We start from the raw sequence: 24,818 nt of genomic DNA on the forward strand, positions 1-24,818 counted from the left end.
GGGTAGATGGAGACACTTCCAGGGAAACAGAGAAGCTGGAGCAGGTCCCTGTCAAGGCCTCACCCTGGCTTGGCCCAGAGCGCTAGGCTGGCTATTCTAGAACCGAGCAGCCAGTGCATCTGCTCCAGCTGCCACCGCCAACCCGGCCAGGCCTGTGGCAGGATGGGGGGATGGGGCCAGGTCTCAGGCCCTGGAGCCTTTGCTCTGACTTTTCCGTAGGCTCAGTATGTTCTGAACAGAAAAGAAATAGCAAAACTGAAAAAAAGCTGAGCGTGTGCTGCAGAGCACGGAGGCTCCGACAGCCGGAATTAGAAGCTGTCGCTTAGGGAGCCGAAGGCTGACAGGAGATGGAGCTGAGGCAGGGAGCAGGCAGGCGCTCGGCGCTCCCCTCCTCCCCTTTCCTCCACCTGCTGAGCCTCTCCCCTTGCAGGCCCCAGGCTGGCAAAAGGGCTTCCTCCCAGGGGTGCTAGGCTCAGGTCTGCAAGTCTGTCATTCTGTCTGTGGCTGGCCCCCCTCCCGGACCCTCTTCTTTCTTCCTCAAGTGTCACCAGCCCCCTCAGCCTGTCACGTTGCACCAGCTCAGCCGGGTTGGGCCTGGTAGCACATGGCTGGGAGATCCAGAGAGCTGGGGGGTGGGGGGTGCAGGAGGTGGGGTGAGTCAGCAGGGGCTCTGGTATCTGAGTCAGCAATGGGACTGAGAAGGGGGTAGGGACCCTTCCCTTAATGTAAAAGGTGAAACTGAGGCACAATGACTCTATGGGGAACTTTGCCCCAGCCCCACAGATACACAGCAGGAATTCTCCTACCCAGGGCCTTGAGGGAGGGCATTAACTCCTTCTCCACACATCCCCTGCAGCCAGAGATGAACTCATGTCCAGGGCCCAAAGACTATGGCCTTTTCCCAGGGGGCACTTCGCCCTCTTTCCAGAGGACAGAAAGCAGGGAGGTGGGTATCTGGACCTGGCCTCCTGGGAAGCCCCCAACCTACTGCGTAGAGGCCTCTCTAGGAGGCAAGACTGCAGCTCCTAGCCCATTCCTGGGCTCCCCAGCTCCACGCTGGGGACCCCGAGACTCTGCCTGGTCTGACTTCAAGGCTAAGGGAAGGCAGTTTCTCCTTCCCCTCAGCAGCCATTGGCAAAAGCTGGGGACTCCCCAGTGGGCTCTCTTTGGCAATGGCCCTGGCTTATGCCCGCGTGCCTGGGTCAGTGCATTCTTGTAACCTGGCTCCTCACCCCTGCATGGCTCTACCCCTGGCTTGGCAGGGAGCTGGAGCAGTTGAGTGCCCAGCAGGAGAGCTAAAGACAGGGCACTGCTCTGGGGTACAAGTGTCCCACCCTTGGCTGTATCCAGTGTGTATGCAAGCAGGACATGTCAACAACAGGCCTTACTGCTGTGAATGGGCAGGACCCCTAGTCTCAACTTGCAACCAGGGAATGCTAGGATCCCAGAGGTCAGGCCCCCCAGAGGGACGGAAGGTGGTGGTGGTGGTTCCGTTTATTTTCCAAAGGCACAGGTGCTCAGAGCTAATGGCATTTGTTACAACTCTCTGATGAGAAAACAACCTCTTCCCAGAATCAGTCCCCACCTGGCCTCTCCCAAGCCAGTGCCTGTTTCCATTTGGGATTTGGGACCATGCCATAGGTGCAGTGAACAGCTGCCCACAAACCCCTTTCGAGCAAGTGTTGGGTGCAACCATAACTACCTAAGAAGCTGACCACTAAGTCTGCCTAAAGGGGCCCAAGTGGCCTCGAGGTTCACAACTCCCCGAGAGGAAGGGGGCACCTTTGCACCAGGCTCTTCTGCTGCAGCCCTGAAGGTAGAGACAAGGAAGGGCCATGTCTAGTTGGGGGGTGGAGAAGAGGGATGACCTCATTTTCCAGTGGTTGTGGCATCAGGACCCGCAGAAGGAGAAGTGAATCCCCTTCAGGCCCAGAAGCGGGGCCGTTCCACTGGGCTCTGGAAGGGGCCTCACCCTTGGGTTAAGCTCCCAAGGGTTTTCCCCCAGGCCATTTCATTTCAGCAGCATACTATCCCCTGCCCGCCCCCCCCCCCATTTCTTAACTGTAGAACAAAGGCCAGGCTTAGGCAGGAAATTTGGGACAGGGTTCTCTTTAGTAGGAGTAAGAAGGAGAAAAATAAATAAATCTCATAAGGTCAGGAGAGAAATGATGCTGACCTTGTCAGGCAGCCTGAGTGGGGGTACGTACTAGGAAGTACCCCCCCCCCGGCCTAGGAGAGTGTCCCAAAGGCCTTCCTTAGTCCTCCCTACAAGCCAGAGGCCCAGTTGTCTCAGCAGTCAGGCAGCTGAGGCAGCTTTTCCATGTCAGCCTCCCATCCCCCATAGGCAAGAGGCCAGGGAAGGGACCTCAGCCTGGAATTCTCGAAGCAGCTGTCCCCAGGGAGCGTGGAGGTAGTGCCAGGCTCTATATCAGGGAACTGACAAGGAGGCCAACTCAGCACAGGTCTGAGAAGGGGCCTCACAGCAGGCGGGTTTGGAGTTTGGTCCTGCTTGACCCAAAGGTGCTAGAGTGGAAGTTCCAGGCAGCTAGGCCTAACCCTCCAGGTAAGGACATGGAGTCCAGGGCGGGACACCACTATGTTGCACGCTGGAAAGGTAAAGTGTGCCTTTACCTGCCTCCCAGTCCGTATCCTTTTGCCCTTAACAAATATGTGACATTTATTCAGAGGCAGAGAAGAAGGATGAGGAGTAGGAAGTCAGATTGGAGAGGACCTCCAAACCTCAGATGGGCCCCTGCCCTGATGGTACCTGGTTCCTGCCTCCTCCTCTAGCCTGGCTGTTGAGGAGGGGGCTCCAGAGTCCAAAAGAGCCCCAGCTTCCCACAGCCTTAGAATGCTAGGGCCTTTCCTCCTGGGGGGATGAGCCACATCCCAGAGAAGAGTGAATGTCCTTATAGAATGTCCCAGTGGGATGGGGGCATCAGAGGCGGCTCTCCTGGGCGCCCGTCTTTACTGTGAGTGGGTCCTGCTCACACAGCTCCCTGAAGGCCTCACAGGGCCTCTCAGGCTTGTCCTTGGCCTGAGAGGGTAAGCAGTCCCTGAGGCAGGCCTTCACTGACTCCTTCACCTCAGCCTCCAGGCCCTTCATCCTGGCCTCGTATTCTGCCAGCGCCTCCTGCTGGAACTGTGGGGACAGCAAAGACCACCGCCAGGCTCAGGAGGGGCCAACTCCCCACTCTCCCTCCCCTGGACAGTCAAACAAGGAGATGCCCAGTCTGTTCAGATCTCCCAGGAGACTGGGGTGGGAGGTGAGGGGTAGTGGAGACCATCAGGGAGCCTCTCAGAGAAGGGGGTGCCAGCCAAGCAAAGAGAGCTGTAGAACTGCCTATCTTACAGGACCCCAGGACACTGTGAGAACCAGGGCCTGTGGCCCACCAGTGAGGGGTGAGTCCCCATCCTGCCCCCACCCAGCTCCTGACTGGTGGCTCCCCGGGGCAGGCCAACTCTGCTGGCTGCCAGGGTGGTAGTCCCTGTCACCTGCTTTTCCATCTCCCGGATCTGTTCCAGGCAGGCTGCCTGCTTCTCCTCTAGCTTCTCCTGGTGCTTCTCCAGGTTCTCTGTCATCTGGGTGGGAGCGAAAGGCAGGGAATCAGGACAACACAGACAGGCAGCCTGGCTTGGAATCCAGCTACAATCCCAGTTAACCAGCTGTAAGACTCGGGATAAATTTGTTAACCTTCAAACAGTTGTTTTAAATGTGTACAATGAAGATAATAGTCTGTCTTGCTGGGTTGTGCAGGAGTGTGTGAGACAGTTCATGTAAAGCACCTGGCTTAGAGCCTGCCACAAGGTCGGGATTCAGTAAAAGGAACCCGCAGCCCCCCCCCCCCGCCCCCCTATGCCTGGTGGCCCAGCTTGGCCAGCTCTGTTATTGTTGTTAATAGTCCCAGGGGAGCTTTAGGTCCATTCTCAGCAGGGCGTTCCTTCCTCTTCTGACTTCTGGGAGCCTCAGGAAGCCCCACTCACTCCCTCATAGCCACCCACCCCAATTCCATCCTCCCCTGGCCAGCTAGCCCCTATCATTTCCATCCAGGGCAGCTGGCCAGAGACAGATCCCTTTAGCCTGGTACCCTAACCTCCACACAAAGGCCAAAACCCTGGGGTAGCCTGGGGGCTCCTCCTCTCCTTCATTGCCTCCTCCCATCCCCAGTGCCTGGGCCACTCTGGACTGTGCACCTCCTAAAGACAATGTAAAGTCTTGGGGCCACCCCAACCCTCCTATGTAGAGTGTGAGTGAGAGAGAGAGAGAGAGAGAGAGTGTGTGTGTGTGTGTGTGTGTGAAGGACGCAGCTCTTACACACCTGCTTAATGACTTGCACCACCTCCTGGATGTGAGAGTTGTTAATCTCTCTCTTCAGCCTGTTGGGGTGATCAGAGTTTCAGAGAGGCCAGGAGGCCCCTAGGAGGAGTTGGGTAAGACCAAGTCTCTTCAGAGTGTAGATGAAATGAGGACTCCACCATAGGCGCAGAACCAGCCAGCAGGGGGAATTATAGGGAACCAAGGAGGATGTGAGGGGACATTGGGAGCTCCAGGGCCCATCTGAGGAGAGGGCTTCCTCACTAAAATGCACTGTCTTTCACAGAAAGCAGGGGGGAAGCTGCTGCCCCCCCCCCCCATTTGTATGATTAGTTTTCCCTGAAATTCTCCTCTCTGCTCAGAGTGATGGCTTCTGTGTTTGGCCCAAGGAGGACACTCTGAGCAGAGGTGACAGAAATGGGATGAGCTTCTAGAGCTGGTAACAGGCACATCTCTGGGAAGTGAGTCAGGATCCACTTGCAGGGAGGCACCCTCCCACCTAAACTGGTCCCTGCTCAGATTGGCCCTGGAATTTGAGTCCTGGGCCTCCTTCCAGGGCTCACCTTTCCTGAGCCATCTTGTCTGAGGTGATTTTGACCATGGCCTGAATCCGCTCCAGCCTCTTGGCCTCCAGCTTTTTCATCTCTTTGTTGTCACTGCAGAGAGACAGGCATCAGGGAGATGTTCTGTGGGGCCTGAGCCCTCCCGGGAGGTGAGAACCAGGCATGGGTGGGAGAGCAATCATCGTCTCAAGGTCTCCTTGAGGGTCTTCAGCTCTGCAGCCTGCTTCTCTCTGGCCAGCTCCATCATCTTGGAGATTTGCTGCGGGGTGGTGCAGGGACAGGCTTAGCTCGAGAGGCCCTTTGCTGTGCCGGAGGCGGGGGCGGGGGAGGGGCAGGGGGGCGGGTGGGCGGGTGGTGCCTCCATCCCCCCCCCCCCAGGCACCTCCGCCACGTGCTGCTCCTTGCGCTTCAGGATGCACTCGTACTGCTCCTCGCCCTGCTGCAGCAGCTCCAGCTCCAGGCGGTCCTTCAGCTCGCGCGCACGCGCGTCCGCGCCCTCGGGGCCCTCGGGGCCTTCGCTCGGCGCGGCCCCGGGGGCCTCCTCGCCCGGCAGGGTCCTGAGGAGGCCACGTGCAGACAGGCCCTGAGCTCTCGGCCGCCCCCGCCCGCCGGCACCACGGAGGGCAGGGCCCGCCGCCGCCGCCGTCCTTACCTCTTCTTGCGAGAGCCCTTCCCCGGGCCGAGCCTGCGGCCCACGCAGCCCCCAGCGGCGGCCCCCAGCTCGGCCAGCTGCGCCGCGCCCCTCTGCAGCAGCTCCTCCCAGCGCCGCGCGCCGCGCCGCTCCAGGTCCCGCAGCTCCTTCTCGTGCCGCCGCTGCAGCTTCACGACGCCCTTCAGCTCCCGCAGCTCCTCCGGGCTGGCGGTCCGTGGCTCTGCGGGGGCCGGGGTGAGGTGCGCCGCCGCGAGGGAGCCCCCCCCCGCCCCGCCCCGGAGTCCCGGACCCTCCCCGGGTTCGTTCCCAAGATCACCCGGACTCAGCAGGCCTTACCTGCAGCTTCTTTCGTGGCCTCCTGCTTGGCCCTGGCCCCAGCTGCTGCAAGAGCCACAGGGTGGGCTGACAGGTGCCCCGGGGGCCCCTGGTTCTGGCAGGCTCCTCCCCGCCCCCCGGGGGGGTGTGGCAGTATGGGCCCCCTTTAGCGCACTTTCCAAGCGCCAAGGCTTCCGACACAGTGGGTCCCATCCCAGGTGAAAGTCTGTTTTGGGGGGGATGTTCCTGTGGGTACCGCTGGAGAGGTCGAGGCCCTTCCAGGCTGTGGGAGGACCCTGCAGTGCATACCTGCAGACCCGTTGCTCGTTGGGGCCAATGTCCCGTTGACCGGGCCGACAACTGGACTCCCAGGTGGGAAGGGTTTCTGCGTAGGGAGAGCAGATTACGAACAAGGCTCCAACAGCTCTCTCTGTCTCTCAGCCTAGGACCCTGACCCCTCCCTCATCTTCCCTCGGAGAGGGCAAAGCTCCTGGAACCGGCAACACAGACCTCGGGCAGACCTCCCATGGCTTCCTTGAGCTTCACAGACTTCTTATCCTGGGCACTGAAGAACTTGATGGGATTGGCGAGAGCTACGGTGAGATCTGGGTGCATAGGGGCATCATGGGCCTGGTATGGAGATGTACCTGGAAGTCCTCCCCATCCTCACCTACCCCAGGATACCCTTTCCTGCCCCAGTCTGGAGGCTGGCTTGAGGAGGTGGGGGGGAACGGGCCACCTACCTGCCCAGGTGTCAGGTACATAGTCCTTCATCTCCAGGAAGACAAAAAGTGCAGGCATGGTAAGGGGCATGTTGCTCTCGCTGTGCAGGCACAGGTGGTGGTAGCCTGTCGGGCATGACAGGGTGGGCAGTAAGCCATGCCCATTGCCACCCAGCACTGCCCGGGAGCCGCCCCGTACTCAAGACCTCTGTGTGTAGACTCAGAGAGGACAGAGTCTGAGTCTGGTGCTACAACTTCCTGCTTGCGTGACCTTGGGCAGTTTACTTGAAATCTCTTGAGATTTTCCTTAGCTGTGAAATGGGGTGAATAGGATCTACCTCGCGCGGTTATTGTTAGGATTAAGCGAGAACGCGTTAAAAGCCCATTAACTCATTTTAGTACCCAGTATGTATCAGCAACTTGGGAAATGGCCCCAGTAGTTCCAGAAGATTACAGACGTTCTGTTAGGTGAGCAGAGACCCCAGCTCCGTTAGTTTCCTATTCTTGCCACACTCCTTAGGGCTGATAACAGGAGAGGGTTAGGTCAGGTCTCAGGGCCACCTCCCTGAAGCTGCTGCACCCTCTGGACAGGCTCCTAAGGTGGGCCTTTGTCTCAGCCCGGGCTAGCAGCAGCAAAGAAGGACTCCATCCTTACCAGAATTCAGGGCGTTAATGGGGATGATGCGGTGCCCAAGAAATTTGTTGCCTTCTTCCATTACAGCCACCCTGAGGGAGGCCAGCTCAGGCATCAAGATCTAGAGAGAGTTCAGGACAGGACAAGCTGGGGCGGGGAGAGGGTGGCCAAGCCACCCACCTCCCTGGCTTCAGAAGTCTTAGCCTCAGTGTGAGAACATGGCCGGTGTTAACAGACTTGGTGAGGACAGAGGGCACACTCTAGGCCACGCACGTAGGCACCCTCTTAGCTCATGCCATGGCTGAGCCACACAGGGGAGAAGGGCTGACCACACAGCCCAGGGCTTGGTGCAGACAGTCCTGGACGGCCTTGCCAATGAGTATCCAATCAGGGCAAAAGACCCCTCCCCCCCAGGACTGGGACTCTGTACCCTGGGACTCTGTACCCCGGACTGGGAGTTCACATTTCTGCCTCCTGTCCTAACATGAACACACATGTGCGTGCACACACACGGATGCACACGTAAAACTTGTTCACCAAGTAAATTTCTGTAAATGTGGACTTGGGACTCTTAAAAATCAGGAGGGCACAGGGTGGGGAGTAGGGAGAAGAGGCGGATCAAGGAAGTCCCTTCGTTTAGTTCCCCTTTTCTATGAGTAGAGGCCAAGAAGTAGGGACAGACCCCAACCCCTGCCCTAGCTCCCCACCTTCTCAAAGACAAAAGGCTCCTCCTTCCAGACAGGATTGATGGAGTTGGCGCTGGGTGACAGCTTGGTGCGATAGCGCCTCTTGGGGTCCCCAGGAAGGCCAAACAGTTCCACTTCCACATACGTGCGCACACTGCGATCCGACAGGAACTGCCCAGAGATCACCTGCGGGTGGGGACCCATGGGAGGCCAGCCTCAGCCCTCCCACCTGAGCTCTGGCCTCGCACCTGGGGGCCTCTAGCTCCATAGCTGAAGCTTCTGTTCTGGGCTGCTGTGAAGAGCGCCTTCCAGCTGGGGCCATGTGGCTCAAGGGTTACAGCTAAGCTCTTGGCAACCAGGTGCTTCCGGCAGGCAGGGAAGCGGTGTGGGCCTCCCCACCCCCCTCCGCAGGCAAGGAAGGAAAACAGCACCCTCCCCTAGGGCCTGGGGCTCCTGCGGCCCCACTCTGCCTACTCTTCTCCCCTCCCCCACCCCAGCCTCAGCCCTTCCCCTTGGTTTCCATGGGGACCAAGAGGCAGCCTCCAGTGCTGAGGGGGAGGCAGTTTCCAAGGCAACTTGCTACTGCACGAACTGGCTTGGGCTGAAGTTTTCAGGATATCAGGGGAGGGGGTTGGGAGTGGAGGAGTAGAGCTCCTGTATCGCTCTCCTCAAGACCCCAGCCCTCCCAGCCACTTGTGAGCCTCAGGGCCTTGCCGTGATGGAAAGGGTGGTGGCTACCACCACGTCGATGCGGTCCACGGAGAAGGGGTTGAACTGCTTGTCTGGCCGCCGCATGAACTCATGCTTGAGCAGGTAGCCACTCTGCCCATTGAACTCAAACAGCGCCATGTTCTGCTGCATGGGCAGGTCTGGGGGGACAAGGGCACTCAGTGAGGAAGGCCCAGCCCCGGGTCTGCACCCAGTCTCTGTTTCCTACATCCCTCAGCCTCTCTTGTCTTGTGGAATGGGGAGCTTGGGTGGACTGGGAGCATGAGGGTCTCTCATGACCCAGCCTGCTTCCTTAGGGTGTCTCATCTCTCAGGAAGGCTCCACGACCTGGAGTCAGAGGGAGCAAAGGCACAGCCAGGCCGTGGCTCACAGTGGGAGTTGAGGCCGATGAAGCTGGTGTTCCTCTGGGCTCATTCAGGCAGAGCAGCCAGAAGCCAGGCCAGCACACTGGCGTCTTCACATGCAAACTCATACACGTGCCGTCATATAGGCACGAGCCAACGTACTTAAATCCCTAACCACTCACATGGTTGCACGTGCTCCCAGAGTCTAAACAAACATCAGGACCCCCAGTCTGTTCTAAAGACGCCCCCCAGGAATGCAGTGAAGGTGGGAGAGGCAGGGGGCAGGGGAAGGTTCTTAGGGGCCTAGAAGTACCCTCACCCATCGTCTGGAAGTTGAGGGCAACCATCTGGCAACCGGCGTTCCAGAACATCTGGGGCATGTAGTTGGAGGAGTCCATGCGGGTGCCCTTAGGGTAAATGCGGCTCATCTGGCGCTTGTTGTAGCTGCCCCAGAGTTTAGGAGCTGGCCCGAGGCCACCCACACCAGAAGGACCCAACAGCTCCCTCTGTGAGCCCTGTCCCCAGGCCTTCCCCATCCCGCCACCCCAACCAGGGACCCTGGCTATGGAGTCTTCAAGGATACTCCACAAACTGCACCGAGGCCTTGGAGAGCAGGTCATAGGCCTTGAGCTCTGTGAAAGACGAGATGACATAACTTCGGTTCTTCTCTGTGTGGGAGAGAAAGGGCAGGGGGCCATGTCAGGCTGGCCCCCCTCTCTCTGGGGTAGCTCCCTCCAGCACAGAGATCCCTCCAACCTAGCATTTCCACGGAGGCCCAAGGGTTGAAGGGGCCAAGCTGATGTGCAGATCTGTGTGGGTAATGGCGCTGGGGGTAAAGTGTATGCACGGGAGACATGCACGGAGGTGGGGTGTGTGGCACAGTCCTGGAGAGTGAGGGACGCGTGCCCTGGATGGCACAGAGAAGGGGGATCCAGGAGGTCAGGAGCATGCCATGACATTCAGAGAGTGAGTGTCCAAGCTCTGGCTGAAGGGGAGGGGTGGGGGGGGTGTACACCAGGGGGCAGACCTGCTGCGGGTGGGCACAGGTGGAGCTGCGGACTGCGGGTCCAGGGCTGAGGGGTCAGCGTTGTAGAGGCATGCACGGCACCAGTGTATGCAGAAAGAGGTGTTCACGTTGGGGGCATGGGCAGCTGAGAAGAGCGGGGAAGCTGAGTAGCGTGGGTGTGCACAGGGAGGGGAGGGTGCGAGGGGCGGATGTGCACTGGCCAGTTTCTCTGCCTGTGGCCCTTCCTGGGAGTTCCCATGCCCGGTGGGGCCAGCGCTCCGGGGCTTGGGCCAGCCCAAGGCACCGTTCAGCCCCGGGAGCCACAGAACCTGTAGGAGGCTGCGGGAGCCCCAGGCCAACAGGGCCAAGATGACCTGTCATAAGTGGCCTGCCTGTCACCGACACACTCCAGAGCATTCTGGTTGGTGCCAAGTTCCTCAGTACGGCACCGGGAAACTGGGAGCCACTGCCACTTCAAGAAGCCCTTTGCCTGCCTCCTCTGCTGGCTCTGTCTATAAATAGGGCCCCCGCGTCCAAGGAAGGGGGGATCCCCCGTCCCCTTCTTCCCACCCATCAAGCTGATCTGCTGTCAGGACCTACTTCTTAAGGGCCTTCTAAATCCAGCCTAACCTCCAGCTTACCGTCTTCTGCCCACCGCGTGCTTACTTACGGGCAGAGAACTCAAAGGAGATGAACTTGGTGGGCTGGATGTAATTCACTAGGCTGGACATCTCCTCATAAGCTGTCACCTCCAGGCCCGCTGTGCCCTAGGGAGGAGAGGGGAGGTGGAGAAGGGAAAGGCAGCACCGAGGGCAGGGAGGTGGCCCCATGCCCGCGCCTGGAGGGCTCTGCTGTGGGGAGCGCAGAAGGGCCCGGGGCTGCCCCCTACACACCTCATCCGACTGCATCTTCTTGATCTCCTCCTCATCCAGGTTTCCCGACTCTTCCTCCTCCTCCTCCTCCTCCTCCTCCTCCTCTTCCTCCTCTTCCTCCTCCGGCTCTGCCCCTTCCTCGCCAGCCCACACTGCCACACGCACAGCCATCAGCACTGGGACCACAGTCCCTACACATCCCCTCCAGGCCCAGCGCTTCTCCCCACTCTAGATGCTCCCCCGCCCCACCCCTCCCCACCCAGGCTACTCACCTGTGTCGTCCCCCACAGAGGCCTCCTCTCCAGGCTCCGTGCTGGGGGCCGCTGGGCCAGAAAACTGGTTCTTTTTATTCTTGATGAGGATCTTGCCTCGGAGATCCTCAGGGCTGGGCAGGGGGGTGCCTGGGCTCAACTGTGGGAGAGGGGAGACAGTCAGCACCATCTCCACACCGTCAGGGGGCAGCCTCGGCTCCTTCATACCAAGCTGTGGTCCATCTGCCCTGCCTGCTTCTCCAGCCTCGCCTCCCACCATTTCCCCCACCATGTGCTGCACTCCTGCCCAACCCAACTTATCCAGTTCCTCAGACAACTCTTCTCCTTCACCTGCCTAGAATACCCTTTCCCCACTCTCATCGAGATAAATCCGGTTTCCCCTTGGATGCCAGCTTGCCATCCCTTCTTCCAGGAAGCCTTTCCTGATGCCCAAGTACTCCCATAGCAGCCACTGGTTGCGATGGCCTCATTACTTATCTGTCTCCCCACTAAAGGTAAGCAACCTGAGGGCGGGGACTGAGTCTTTATCACTAACATACCCCCCCAAAGCCCAGCCCAGTGCCTGACACATGGTAAATGATAGGATCCTGGCCCCACAAGCCTCCCAGATAAATCCCAACATCCTCTGGGGACATCTGCCTCCTTAACCTGGTCCCCACACTGCCCCAGGCCCAGATGCCCCACAGCGAAGTCCACTCACCGGGAACTTTTCCAGGGGCTCTGTGAGCAGCATATCCCCAAACATCATCCGGCAGTACTCAGCCATCTTGGCCTGTTGGCGGGGTCTGCAGGGAACGGCGGTGGGGTAGGGTTCAGCAGCTCCACCCCCCTTTTGTCCATCCTTCTGGGCCCCTGACCCGGGTCATCAGGGGTACAGGGGTTCAGGGAGGCAGGGACATAGGCAGGAGAGCCTGGGGTCCCAAGGAGCTTGTGTGGAGACCCGGGAGAGAGCTGGGGGGCATGACTAGGGGGCGGGAGCGTTGGGGGAGGGCAGCTGCAGGCAGGAGATGAGGACAGGGGAGAGAATGTTCGACAGGTCTGATACGCACGAGTCCACATGGTTTTCAAATGACAGGATGACAGGATAGGGGGAGGTCTTAAAGGCACTTTCTGCGATGGCTTCAATTGCTTCCTGGAGAAGAAGGGGACCGGGTGGAGAGGAGGTCAGTGGTCCAGCCCCAACGGCACGCTTCCCCACTCCCCAGTTTCAATACACATAGAACTGGATGGACACTGTTGGCCCTGTCTCCTCTGGTCCCCTCTAGTCCCCTCACTGGTCTGAGGCCTGCCAGCCATCCCTCCCTTCTATTTCACCCACTCCCCTGATCCCCGCCCCCAGGGCCCTTCCCTAGTGCCACTGCCACCAGCTTCCACACATGGAGTCTTACCTTGAAGTAGATGTCCGTGGTCATGGTGAAGCCGTGGGTGATAATGGGCTCCTCGTCAGGGGGCTTGCCCTTCCAGCAGTCCAGCTCCACACAGCGGCAGCCAGCGAGCAGCACCTGGCGGTACATCTCGGCCGAGGAAAGGCCAGAGAACTGGCCGGCTGAAGCCAGAGCGGAGGGGAGAGGCAGGGGCTCGCTCGAGGCTGGTCCCGCTCACCCCAGCCCGCTCCCACACAGTCTGTCCTTTTGCAGCCCGTGGACCAGCCCCGCAGAAAGATGGATTCAGGGAACAGGAGCCGCCCCCCCCCCCCCCACCGTAAGAGGAGACATCCCAGTGAGGTCACCCTGGTCACCTGTCAGGTAGGTGTTGTGTGAGGAGTTGATGAAGTAATGGTTGAGTGGCTGAGTCATGTCATGGTGGAGAAGCAGCTTGTCCTGGGCCAGCACGCTGTTCTCGGGCCCACAGAGGAACCACACCATGCCCTCCGGGGAGAGCTGGCCTGGGGGAGGTGGGCAGGGCAGAGCTGTCAGGGCTGCAGCCCCTTGGCAGAGCGGGTCAGGCCCACGGAGGGGAGGGGCTCCCTGAGTCCTCACCCCTCTGCACGTTGATGCCACTGGGCTCATACTTGTCGATGAGGCCCCGCACCTGGTCAGGCCGCGCCGGCGGAAACAGCAAAGAGTTGAGACGGGGGTCCCTCTGTTTCTGGTTGATGAACTTGGTCAAGTGCTCCTTGGTCATGTAGGGTTTGGCCTTGGCATGGCTGCAGGCCAGAGAGGGCACAGGTCTGTGGCCCCCCCCGGGGTTGGGGAGCACGGACAACCGCCTTCTCCAGAGAAGCCACCTAGTTCCCAGCATGGCAAGTGGGATGTTAGCCACCAGCCCTTCCCCGTGCCCAGCCCAGCCAAGGAAGCTCACTAGGAAGTGAAGATCTCGTCTATTTCTGGCCGAGGACAGAGGCTCATGAGGAAACTCTTGTAGACGGATTCTGGGAAGTCCTCAGGATTGATGGCATCATTCTGGGGGGATAGTCACCTGCGTCATTCCTGCACCTCCTTTCTCTGCTAAAAACCACAAATGAGGCCCAGGCCTGTGCAAGGGAGCCTGTCAGACGGAGGGCTCGGGGCGGGCAGAGCGGCATCAGGCAGGCTCCTGAGCACCCCCTTTTCAAGGGGGCTGGTTGCTGAGCAGAGAGCCTGCTTAGCTGGTTTGCCTTGCCCCTGAACTTGGACACTGGCTGGTCCCTTGGCTGGGGCAGGATTGGAACTAGGAATGACCACAGGGCGAAGAAGACAAGGTTAGAAGTAAGTGGGGCTGCTGCCAGACCAGTGGGCTGTCTTCTTTCTTTTTTTTAAAGTAGAGGACAAATTTTCCTAAAGAGGCGACTCGAATAGAAACAGCGCACCTAACAGCAGAGCCCCCAGAGGCATGAGCGAAACCTGACAGAACTGAGGGGAAAATGAGACAGTTCAACAGTAACAGCTAGAGACGCCAGGAAGCACAAGGAACAACAACAACAAAAGACAAACTGGACTTCATCCAAATGAAAAACCTGTGTGCTTCGAAGGACAGCACCAAGAAAGGGAAAAGACAGTCCACAGAAGAGGGGAGAATATTTGCAAATCAAATATCCAGGAAGGGACAACTCAACGGTAAAGAGACAAAAAAAAAAACCCCAATGGAAAGACAGGCAATAGATTTGAATAGACATTTCTTCAAAGAAGATATGCAAATGACCGATAAACACATGAAAAGGTGCTCCATCTCATTAGTCATCTGGGAAATGCAAACCAAACCATAAGGAGATACCACATCACTCCCACAGGATGAGTCCAGTTCTAAAAAGACAGACAATAACAAGTGTCGTTGAGGAAACGGGAAACGGGAACCTACGTTCGTTGCCAGTATGATTGTACAGTGGTCAGTCACTTTGGAAAACGGATTGGCAGTTCCTCAGAATGTTAAATATAGAGTTGCCACGTGACCCAACTATTCTACCTCTAGGTATAGAGAGTGAAAACACACGTCCAGACAAAGTCATGCACACGAAGGTTCATAGAGGCTTTATTCAAAATGGCTGAAAAGTGGCCACAACCCAAAGGTCATCAGCTGATGACGCAGAAGCAAAAGGCGGTCCCTCCAAACACTGGGATATCACTCAGCAGTGAAAAGGCATGACGTGCCAATCCGGGCTACAACATGGAAGAACCTTGAAACTCATAAGCTAAAGGATTAAAGCCTGACATCGAAGGTCACACAGTGTGTGATGTCCAGGTTCGGCAACTTTATAGAAATAGAACTGCAAGGAGAATAGTGGTCTCTGGGGATCCTGTGCCTTTGCATTGCATCCCAGAAAAAAAACCCATTAAACATCTTCCAGGATCCTACTGGAAGGCCAACATCAGGCTTAGGCCAGGCACAAACCCTAGGCTCAGGGCTGTATCTGCCCAGAGGGCTCCTTTCTGTAATCCATATAAGGCCCCTTATGGGGTGACCCTGCCTACATCCTGTAATTAAAAATTACTTAGTCAGAAGGGGGGAAAAATGTTTTTCTGTGTTGAGCTAAAGGCTATGTTTTGGCAGCTTTGACTCTTGGTCTGTTCCCCTCCCCCACACTCTGCAGAACTAACTCCTTCCCCACATTGCAGACCCCAGCAGGTTGCCTCCATCCCTGCTGACCTTATCTCTCTAGGCGAGAACATTCACTCTCAACTTTCGTTCCAAGGCTAGAACGGGAATGTACCCACCCCAGCTGCTTGCCCTAAACACAGTCTACCAACCATTGCCCCCAACAGTCACCCAGGAGCAGGCAGTATAGACCAAGCTCCTCTGGACCCAGGCATCTCATCCCTACTCCCCTGGATCTGTCTCTGTGCCTAGTATCAGAAACCAGTGCTCTCGGGTTAACTGGCTTTTCGGGCTATTGGCTGGGCTGTGCTATCTTTCCTGCCCCCGCCACCCCAACCAGGCCTGGCCACCGTGGCCTCTTGTCAGAGCCAGCCCAGGTGAGGGGTGGGCTGGGCCGGGAGAACCACTCACCTTGCCTTTTGGGAGGTGGCAGGCGCTGAGGGCAGCTTCCACCCGCTTGCGGTCAGCAGGAAACATCTGGAAAAAACTAAAGGAGCAAAGAAAGGCACCAGGCAAAGAGAGGGGTCAGACCTGGAGAGGGAAGGCTGTGAGGAGCTGGGGGGAAGTGTGGGGAGAAAGTCGAGGAAACTCACTTTTTCACAGGAATCTTCCCTTCAGGGTTGAGCTGCATCTTGAGCTTGACCAGGCTGGCGGGGGGAGGGCAGAAATCGGCTTATCAAGGCCTCGCGGCTGGTGCGCTTGGCCCCGCACGCTAAGGCCGGGCAGGCAGGCACTTACATTTTGTCCAAGAAGGTGCTGCGGGAGGCATTGGCTGTCAGCGGGTGCTTGACCAGAGCCAGCACATCTTCGGCCCAGTTCTGTGGGACCCCAGAGCACTGCAGTCAGACCCTTGGCCACACGCAGGTGCCCCCACCCCCTGCAGCCCAGACCTGTCCCACAGGAAGCCCAGGTTACCCCCCGGTGCCCAGCCCCAGGCCCACCCGCCTCCCCTGGCGCACCTGGCCCACATTCTCCTTGTAGGAGACGAAGTTGTGGAAGGTGAGGTCCACCATGTCAGGGCCGGACACCACAGTGAGCGTCTTAAGCAGGAAGTTGTTGTCAGGGAAGTCCATGTTGAAGACATCCCGGAGCTTCTGGCTCTGCGGCCAGCAGTGACAAGGTTAGGATCAGAAGTGCGCCCCCCAGCCCCGCCCATGGTGGCTCTCCCTGTCCCTCCCCACCGCTCTAGAACTGGGGCCGCTAGGGGGGAATCCCGTTCCCATGGGAGGAGCCGCAGGGGCTGGAGTGGGAGTGCAGAGCCCACAGGAAGAGGTGAACCCAGCAGTGTGGCCTGGGAGTGCTGTGGATTTTGTTTGCCATTTTTCGTTTGAAGATGGATTCTTAGCTCCCAGTCTCATGGAATCCTGCTTCCCACAAATTCCTTCCTCCAATTTTCCTACCGGCATTAGACAAATATAGGCAAACGAGATGGGGAGGGCAGTGGGCATAAGCAATACTCCCAGACGGTCTGGAGTGCTCTGGGAGCAGGACCTGGTCACACAGCATCTCTGTTCACGGCTCCCTGGTACCAAAGCTCTGCAAGCTCAGGAGCAGCCACAGCCCTTCCTCAACTCAGGGAGGAGGCCCTGCTGCCCAGCCTGGCAACTCTTCCCCTCACTCCAGACATCAGGCTTCCCACTCCCACAGATACCCCTGCCCTCGCCCCATGGAGCTTATGGCCATGCTGACCGTGGGCTGCCACGGGGCCCACCAACCTTGGGTATCTTGGCAAACTTCCCAAAGCGGGTATCCCTGATGCTGGTGATATCCAGAAACTCCATCTCCTAGAGGGTGCCCCGGCAGGAGCGGAAAAAGGGATGTGGACAAAAAGGTCCGTGAAGAACGAAGAACAGAGAGGAGGGAGCTTCCAACACCCCTACACGTCTTGGCCAACTGCCTTCCATAGATGCCAAGACTATCTGGGGTGGTCTGGACCCCAGCCTTCCCTTCCCACCAATCAGGTTCTCCCTATTCATGGTGAGCCTCCTCCCTTCCTCTGTCCGTTCCTTCCCTGGCCGCTCAAGTGACTCAGGAGCTCTGGCCTGCAGCCTTGCCCATACTCTCCTGGACTCTCCCCAAGTCCCCTCTCCCTTCCCTTCATCCAGGTACTGAGACCCTTCTTGATCTCTCTGAGCCCTCAAGTTTCCCAGAACCACAGGTCAAGAAGCAGCCTTTTTCCTTTCCCTCTCCCCAAGGGATGCTAAGGCCGGAGCATCCTGGCCCGAGGCAGCCATGGTTGGAGTGACTTAATCCTCCCTCCCAGAGCAAGTAGCCCCTGCCCACAGGAGCAGAGGCTGCCACGGAGCCACCCTTCCAGGTCATTCTGTACTCCCTGGGCATTCACACCTCCACCCCTGCACTATGAAAAGGCTGCTTGGACTCAGTGGATCAGCAGGAGCTCAGGTAGGGCTGCCTCACCTTACTCTGATATGTCCAATATAAGTAGTAGCCCTTGGGATCCACACGGAGGATAACCGGGGAGGCTATTGTGGTTTCCTATAGACAGACGTGGTCAAAAGAAAAAAAAAAGACAAATAAGCAGGAAAAGACAGAAGGGGTCAGCTCTCTGCTCTGAGACTTCAGGCCAAGCTTCCCTGGCCCAGGCCAGGGGTTTCAGAGCTCACCATCTCCCTAGCAGTTGGCTGTCCAGGGAATCTGCAGGCTTATTCTTTGTTCTCCAGATCTATGGGCTAGGTACAAGCCTTAAAACCTCTGAATCAGGGGTGGAGAGGGGCAGAGAATCAGAGATAGCATTTCTGAAAGAGAAGTTTCCCCTCTAAACCCCAAATAGAGATTCTCCCTCTGGACCCCAAACAGGATCTTGGCCCCCCACCTCGCCCTGTTTTTAAGGGCCACAGCTTAGCCAAAGGGGTAGAATGTCTCTTCACAAGACTCAGTGCCACGACCCAGGAGAACCCAACACAGTAAGAGCTAAGAGCCCAACTCCTGCGCCTCCATCCGAGGCCCTGTACAATCCACCTGCTACCTGGCTTCCCGCATGCCCCATCCTCCCCTCCACAAACCACTCCCCGGCCAACCCATCCCCAGCCAAACCATCCAATCCACGTCTATGGTGTCCCATAGACACCAAGCGCATTCCCACCTCCAAGCCTAAGAACCCAACTCTCCCCTGCCTGAAATACCTTCAAAGAGCACCCCAAGTCTCCCCTCTTCTGAAAAGCCTTCCCTGGAACATGCTATAACAGTGTTACATGGTTTGCACAGCTAGAAGCCCATCTGGAAAATCCCCAAGGGCTTGTGGACTCCAGGGAAACCAGCCTGTGCTGTAGCATGAGCTAGACCATCAGTTTCGGTGCTAGACCGTGAGCTCAGTGCCCCATGTTTGCTGAAGAAGCCAAGGACCAAACCAGAGCAAGTGCAGAATTTACAAAGTAAATGGTAAAAAAAAAAAAAAAAAAAAAAAAAAAAAAAAAAAAGGTTCTCCGGTCAGGGATGGTTAGAGTCTGGGGTAAAGAACACTTTGCGAGGAGGCTGATTTTGGAGAAAGCTGTGTTGTGAGCTCCACTCCCTTTCCTCCACAAGGCAGGGTCGGTGATGGTGCCTGACCCCTCACTTAATTTTTTGGTAAGATTTATTTATTTGCGAGAGAAAGCATGAGTGTGTGTGCATGAGCACAAGCAGGGGGAGAAGCAGAGGGAGAGGGAGAGAAGCAGACTCCCCAGAGCACGGAGCCCTATGCAGGGCTTGATCTCATGACCCTGAGATCATGACCTGAGCCGAAATCAAGAGTTGGCTGCTTAACGGACTGAGTCACCCAGGCGCCCCCGACCCCTCCCTTTAAGCCTAGTGAGGGGTTTCAACTATACTTAGAGAGCTTTGGTCACCCCTGCCCTTGTGGGGCAAAGTAGACTGGGGTCTGACTCCTGCCCAAGAAACCGAGTATTGGAGGCATTAAGACCCTGGTTGTGCTAGATGAGCCCAAATCCCAGAGTCCGTTGGGGCAGTGAACACAGAGTATGTGCTGTGGTCGAGTGGGCCCATGGGAAAGAGGGGCAGAGTCCAAAGCTACAGGAAACTGAAGGTGGTAACTGGATTCCAAGGGGCTGAAGAAGTAATTGTGAGTGACCCCCCAAAATAGAGATGGCGGAAGGACCCTTAAGTAAGGGACGACCAGCTCAGTGGGCAAGGGTCTCCTCACTTTGAGGAGAAGCCTCAGAAATGTCTACCAGAGAAAGAATAACCCTAACATTCTGCCAGGCTCAGAAAGCATGAGCCCATTGATGATAGCACCTGTTCAATTAAGAACGTCGGTACCCCTCTCCCAACTGCTTCCCAGCACCCCATGGTGGGGAGGGCTTGGGGGAAGATCAGGGAATCCTGCCACAGACCTTTTCAGAGCACCAACGGCCTACCTAAAACCACTTCTAGAAGGAGGAGGGGGGAAGATGTCATCCAAATTAAGATTTGAGTTTTGAATTATAACTCGTTTCTGAAATAAGACTGGGTTTTATGAGGAACAGTGACCATAGGATTGTCTATTGCCCCAAAGCAAATGGAATGTCTTGTGACTGGCTGTGTCCTTCCATGGGCAGGAGAAGAGCGTCTCCCACCAAATACATTGTGAAGGGATCATGGGAGGCAAAATCAAGTTGGGAGCTGGTTACATCTTTTCATTGTGCTTATTCAACATGACATGACATACTCAAGTCATCTGCCATCTGGGCTAAAGGCATTCTGAGCGGAACCTGTCTCACAGGTGCACAGGCCTGTGACTAGGCTTAGGAGATTCTTGCTCCTGGAGGTCGGGATCCTGGGGCCAGGCCTCAGGGAGGGGAGTGGTACTGGCCTGCAGAGAAGCCCATAGAGCCTGTCCTCACCCCTAATGACCCTCTGCCCAGTCAGGTTACACACACTTCCCAGAGGAACTGAAAGAGGCCACTTCGTTTTTCATTCTGAGCCACTTCCCTCATTCCACAGTCTCCTGGGACCTGTCACCACCATGCCACATCGCCCACACCACTCGTAGGGAAGCAGAAAGCGTCTAACCAGGGGCCTCCTACCCATAGTCATGGCAACCAGATTACTCAGCCTAGTGCAGTCCTGAATGGCCAAGAGCCCCAGGCTTCCTCAACTCACAGACCCAGACTCCCCTCATCCCACCTGTAAGGAGGATGAGCCAGCCCTAAGGGCCTCCTCGCCCCCCAGAGCCTTCCAGTTTCCTTCCTGGCACCAGCCCACTGTGATTCCGTTAATGGGCCTGAGTAGCAGCTTCATGAAGAACCCCAGATTGTTCTCTGGTCTGCCCAAGAGAATCCCTGGCCTGTCACCACACAACATTTTCAGGGGCCGGCAGGACCAGAGTCTGGGAAGCAGGCCCCAGTCTGAGAAGGAACAGACAGCAGAGACAGAGGGACAGGGCAAAGCAGTGGCTTCCCCCTTTCCTTGCAGACAGGCGGGTGGCGGCGGGGAGCTCGGCAGAAAGCAGCCAGCAGAAGCAGAAGTCGAGCAGTTCCTTCCTAGGCCCCTGGGAGCAGAAGCCTCGGGCTCTCCCTTAGGGTGCCCCAGCCTTTTATGGCTTCCCCACCGCAGCTCAGGGGAGAAAGGGGCCTCCCTGGGCCAGGCCAGGGCCAGACGGGAAGAGCAGGAGCGGGGCATCCGTGCTGGGAGTAGGGGCCGGGCTCACCTCTGCTTCTGGCCCTGCCACAGCTTTGGGGCTCTCTCCTCCCACTCATGCTGAGATTAGGATCCCCTCTGCTTGTCTTGGGGGCTTGGGGGAGGACAGACCCAAACCCAAAGAAAGGCCCTCCTGTGAGCACCCGGGCAGCCCAGGCTCCTGTCACATCCGGACCCCGAGCCCTAGCCCCGGCAGTCAGTCGGGGATGCACGCTCAGGGGCACACACCCTCACCCCCAGGTTTGTTTATCCAGGCCGTGGTAGCCGCTGCCCGGCCAAGCCACACAGGCACCTGGTCCCAGCAGACGTAAACCAACCCAGCCCCCCAGCAAAGCCCCTGACAGCAGCCCCCCCACCACCACCCCAGTGCCCCACTCACATCGTCCCATTTGATGAAGCGCTCCCCTTGGCTCAGATAAGCCTTCACCTTGGGGGGCAGCAGGACCGGGCTGAGCAGAGACATGGTGCTAAGCGTCCCTCTCTGGAGAGGCTGGACAGGCACACGCGGGCAGGAGGAGGGAAGGAAGGAAGGCCGGCTGGAGGTGAGCCAAGCTGGGCTCACATGGCACCCGCCCTGAGAGGGTCCGGAAGTCTGGATACTCCTGGGACCCACGGGTGGCAGTGGCTGGTGGCAGAGCCGAATGCTTTGGCCAGAGGCCCATCTGCCTTTTAAATCAGCCTCCTCCCACCTGCCTTCAGTGGGGGGGAGGCCTGTGGTCACTGCTCCTGCCCAGGAAGGTTAGGCTCCCCTCGGCAAAGCCCCCCCCCCACCCCATGCCTCAGCACTTCCTGCTCGGGCTTCCTTCTTGGTGGACTGAGGGGCGGGCCCTGAGGCCGGTCTCCTTGGAGCCAGGGCTGGGGCGAGGGGGTGGGCTCAGTCCCAGGGGTGGTCTCAGGGCAGATGAAGCTGAGGGGCTGGAGAAGGAACAATATGGGGACCACGTGGGGATACTGTTGCCCTGGCTGGGCCTGAGAGGAGGGTGTCAGGAGCTCACCACGGGAAGGGACCTCCGCAGGGGTGGGCTCTAAAGCATAGGGGTCTCTTCCAGAGGCTGAGGAGGCTGGGACCACCCTGGACGTGGGAGTTGAAGGTGGGGTAGGGCCCAGCTGGGATTGGGTGTTTTGAATAAGCAAAGTTTGCTGAACACCCAGCTCCTGTTTCTCAATGCTTCCTCCCATGAAAATGAGGTACAAGTGAGGCAATCACACCTCTCAGCCACTGCCACACAGAACTCTTGGCCCTCTGGGCCTCATGGAGGCCTGGAACCTCCACAGACCAGACTCCACACACAGCAACCCTTGGCCACCAGCCTCCACTGCGCTCTCTTGCCAGGCTCTCTCCTCTGCTCTGTGCCCAGGGCCCAGGGTGAGAACACTGGGAAGAGGAGGCTGCTTAGAGAGGCCTCGGCGCCGGGTTCCTTCTCAGAGTGCATGAACCTAACACTGACCGGGCCCAGGGAGCTCAGTCGCAGCCTCGCTCAGCCAGCCCACTTCCTCTTGCCTAAACGCTCCTCTTTATCACTCTTCTTAACTTACTGCCTGGAACTTCCTCCCCCTCTCAGGGCCTGCCTTTCTGCTCTCGGGCCCACCGTGGGCCTTTGTGCCACCCCCGAACAACTATGGGACCCTCACCCAGGCCCTAAACTGCCTCTGCTGGCCAGTCTGGGCCAGGATAAGAGGAGAGAGGGCTGGAGCTAGGGGGATTCCTGGCACAAAAATACCCCCCAGAAAAGCGATTCCAAGATTCCAAGACCAGTGGGGTGGATCTCGTAATAAGACTTCACAGCCTGTGGAAGCAGCTCTAGAAAAGGCAGCTCGCTTTCCTGCCTTCTGCTCTCAGGGCTCATCCTCTGTCCCCTCCCTCCAAGTCTGCAGTCTCTCATCTCTCCTCCCTGCCTCCCTGCAGCTGTGGGCCCCTCTGGGGGCCCCTCTGGTGCCCCAGCAGTTCCCGTTCCCTCCCTGGGATCAGGTTCCCTCTTGGTCTGTTTGAATGGATTTTGCAAGGGAAATCCTGGCCCTTTCCCAAAGACCCTACACCTGTCACCTGCAGCCGGCCCTGGCCCTGGACCCAAGTCCCTCCCTCTTGTCTGCCTGGAAAGATAGTCCCCTCCGGCTCCCTCAGCCTGGAGAAGGACAAGAGGCAGACCCCTCTGGTGTCATGGGGTTGGGGATGCCACAGGGAAGGCTGAGATTTCAGTACTTCTTACTCCGATCCTGTTGATCTTGGGCTCTGAAGACTGAGGCTCTAATCCACAGAATAGAGCCTCACCCATCTTGCCCAGTAATGGCAGTGCCTGGACCCTGAAGCTACCCCCCAATTGTAGCTTCAGCGAGGCCTGTACTCTCCTGCCCACATCCTATCTAGCAGCCCTCAGAATGCAAGAAATCCACACAGCAAGGGGAGCCAGGAAAACCTTCACCAAAGAGGACTTTTTTTTTCTTTTAAAAATACTTAGATTTCTTAAAACGTGTAATGACAAAGAAAAATACTGTGTAAATAATGCTGGAGTGGATATGGAGAAAATCAGGAAGGTCACAAGAATAACCAGTTGGTGAAATGGGGCTCCTGGGCTAAGCTGAGGAGCGGGCACCCCACACCGTCTGCCCATCTCACCCCCCAGGGCAGAAGGTAGAAGGGCGAGGATGCCCCCTGGTGGGTACACTGGAAAGTGTACAACCTAGGGTACACTCCTAGGGAAAGGCTGGGGATCCAGGGAAAGCCGACTCTCAGAGAAGTCTCTGGGGCGTCTGTGTCCTACGTGATCCACAGAGACACGTTTGCTGGAGGGTTGGGCCCACGCGAGCTTTGGCGGTTAAGAACTTATATTCAATGTAATGCCTGCCGAGGAGATGATGGTGCCTAGAACCCAGGAGGCGGGTCTGGAATTCTCGTGCTTACTTGGTGGTTTGGTGTGGGGACCTTGTGCTGTGGTTTCCCAGCCTGTTCATCAGAGGTTAGTAGTGGAAGTTAAACTCCGATCTTCAGGTTAAAGCCAAACAGGAGGGTGAGATTAGATTGGTTTCTTACCTGATCCCACGACTTACCTGATAAAGCAGTGGGGTTTGGGAACCTGTAGGCCTAGGGTGCCTCTCAGGCCAATGGCTAGCTACTTTTGGAATGAAGATGCCTTGGTTGTTGTATCCTTGGGGGTCTGTTTCTCAGACCATCATAGGGAGTCCCACTCACTGCTCCATGAACGCAGCCCCTGACAAGCTGGTTTATCTTGTGACACTTAACCTTCCTATGCCTCCTCTTTCTCGCCTATAAAGTGGGGATCATAATACCTCAAATGGTTGTTGTAAGCATTCGACAATATAATGTATGTAAAGTACTTAATATGGTGCCTGTGTATGAGCTTAATAGTATCATTGTCATTATTTATAACCATTATTTATGAGCAGACACCGGCAAGGGAAACACAGTCCTTAGTACCTTCCTCCTCAGTATATATGCTATTCTTTCTACAATAAGAATCTTCACTGACTTGCTTTTTGCATCGCTTTCTCAGCAGTTTGTGTGGCTCGAGGGCTGACGTACCTTCCCAGGGCTGAGTTAGGGGTGCTCCTGCTTGTAGACTTGAAGCAGGCTGTGCCCTGTTCAAGCAGGCGGCCTGAACTCATGAAGTCATGAGCATGAGGACTCAAATCATGGACAGGGGCCAACCTCCCACCACCTTTAACCACCACAGCCCCACCGCTGATGAGGCAGGTGGGAGAGTGAGGACCAGGAGCTGTCCACCTGTCCAGCTGTATGTCCAACTGTCATTCCAGATCCAGCCGCCCTCTGCGTGCTGAGAGCTGGCTGTGGATGGAGACACTTAAAATAAGTCCCAAATGTGTTTCCCTTTGTTTTGAGGGGTTTTATTTTTATTTTTTTAAAAGATTTTATTTATTTGACGGAGAGAGAGAGACAGCCAGCGAGAGAGGGAACAGAAGCAGGGGGAGTGGGAGAGGAAGAGGCAGGCTCATAGCGGAGGAGCCTGATGTGGGGCTCGATCCCATAACGCCAGGATCACGCCCTGACCCGAAGGCAGACGCTTAACGACTGCGCCACCAAGGCGCC

General features: G+C 57.3%; 2 protein-coding genes and 1 long non-coding RNA gene across 7 annotated transcripts in view; 1 reads left to right on the forward strand and 2 right to left on the reverse strand.

Annotated features, from left to right (window-relative positions):
* Positions 1-1,476: 1,476 nt before the first annotated feature.
* LOC103673552 (1-phosphatidylinositol 4,5-bisphosphate phosphodiesterase beta-2) lies at positions 1,477-5,032 on the reverse strand. The gene is made up of 4 exons (XM_040620463.1): positions 4,879-5,032; positions 4,320-4,377; positions 3,496-3,582; positions 1,477-3,142 (listed from the first exon to the last, which is right to left on the reverse strand). Exons 1-4 carry the CDS (start codon positions 4,956-4,958, stop codon positions 2,939-2,941), a joined length of 429 nt encoding a protein of 142 aa, XP_040476397.1. The 5' UTR covers positions 4,959-5,032; the 3' UTR covers positions 1,477-2,938.
* LOC121099746 (1-phosphatidylinositol 4,5-bisphosphate phosphodiesterase beta-2) lies at positions 4,959-21,561 on the reverse strand. Of its 5 annotated transcripts, none has more exons than XM_040620458.1 (28): positions 21,135-21,554; positions 17,540-17,617; positions 16,837-16,905; positions 16,081-16,221; positions 15,860-15,939; positions 15,715-15,768; positions 15,533-15,608; positions 13,412-13,512; positions 13,090-13,256; positions 12,849-12,995; positions 12,499-12,656; positions 12,160-12,242; positions 11,811-11,895; positions 11,111-11,249; positions 10,860-10,990; positions 10,637-10,733; positions 9,544-9,628; positions 9,280-9,404; positions 8,602-8,756; positions 7,909-8,073; positions 7,223-7,322; positions 6,589-6,693; positions 6,356-6,450; positions 6,155-6,230; positions 5,867-5,908; positions 5,531-5,750; positions 5,261-5,435; positions 4,959-5,137 (listed from the first exon to the last, which is right to left on the reverse strand). In XM_040620458.1, exons 1-28 carry the CDS (start codon positions 21,216-21,218, stop codon positions 5,057-5,059), a joined length of 3,114 nt encoding a protein of 1,037 aa, XP_040476392.1. In that variant the 5' UTR covers positions 21,219-21,554; the 3' UTR covers positions 4,959-5,056. The 5 variants fall into 5 exon arrangements, 4 of the variants coding, with proteins under 4 accessions (XP_040476392.1, XP_040476391.1, XP_040476393.1 ...); XM_040620457.1 differs by having other exon boundaries at positions 5,867-5,911; XM_040620459.1 differs by lacking the exons at positions 4,959-5,137; positions 5,261-5,435; positions 5,531-5,750; positions 5,867-5,908; positions 6,155-6,230 and having other exon boundaries at positions 6,366-6,475; positions 21,135-21,553.
* Positions 12,667-24,818, forward strand: part of LOC121100199 — a 55,748-nt gene continuing 43,596 nt past the window's right edge. The window contains exon 1 of the long non-coding RNA XR_005831928.1: positions 12,667-12,855. This is a non-coding gene — a long non-coding RNA (uncharacterized LOC121100199). The remainder of the gene's footprint in view (positions 12,856-24,818) is intronic.

This window comes from Ursus maritimus, unplaced genomic scaffold, assembly GCF_017311325.1.
Source record: "Ursus maritimus isolate PB19 unplaced genomic scaffold, ASM1731132v1 scaffold_35, whole genome shotgun sequence".
Lineage (NCBI taxonomy): Eukaryota > Metazoa > Chordata > Mammalia > Carnivora > Ursidae > Ursus > Ursus maritimus.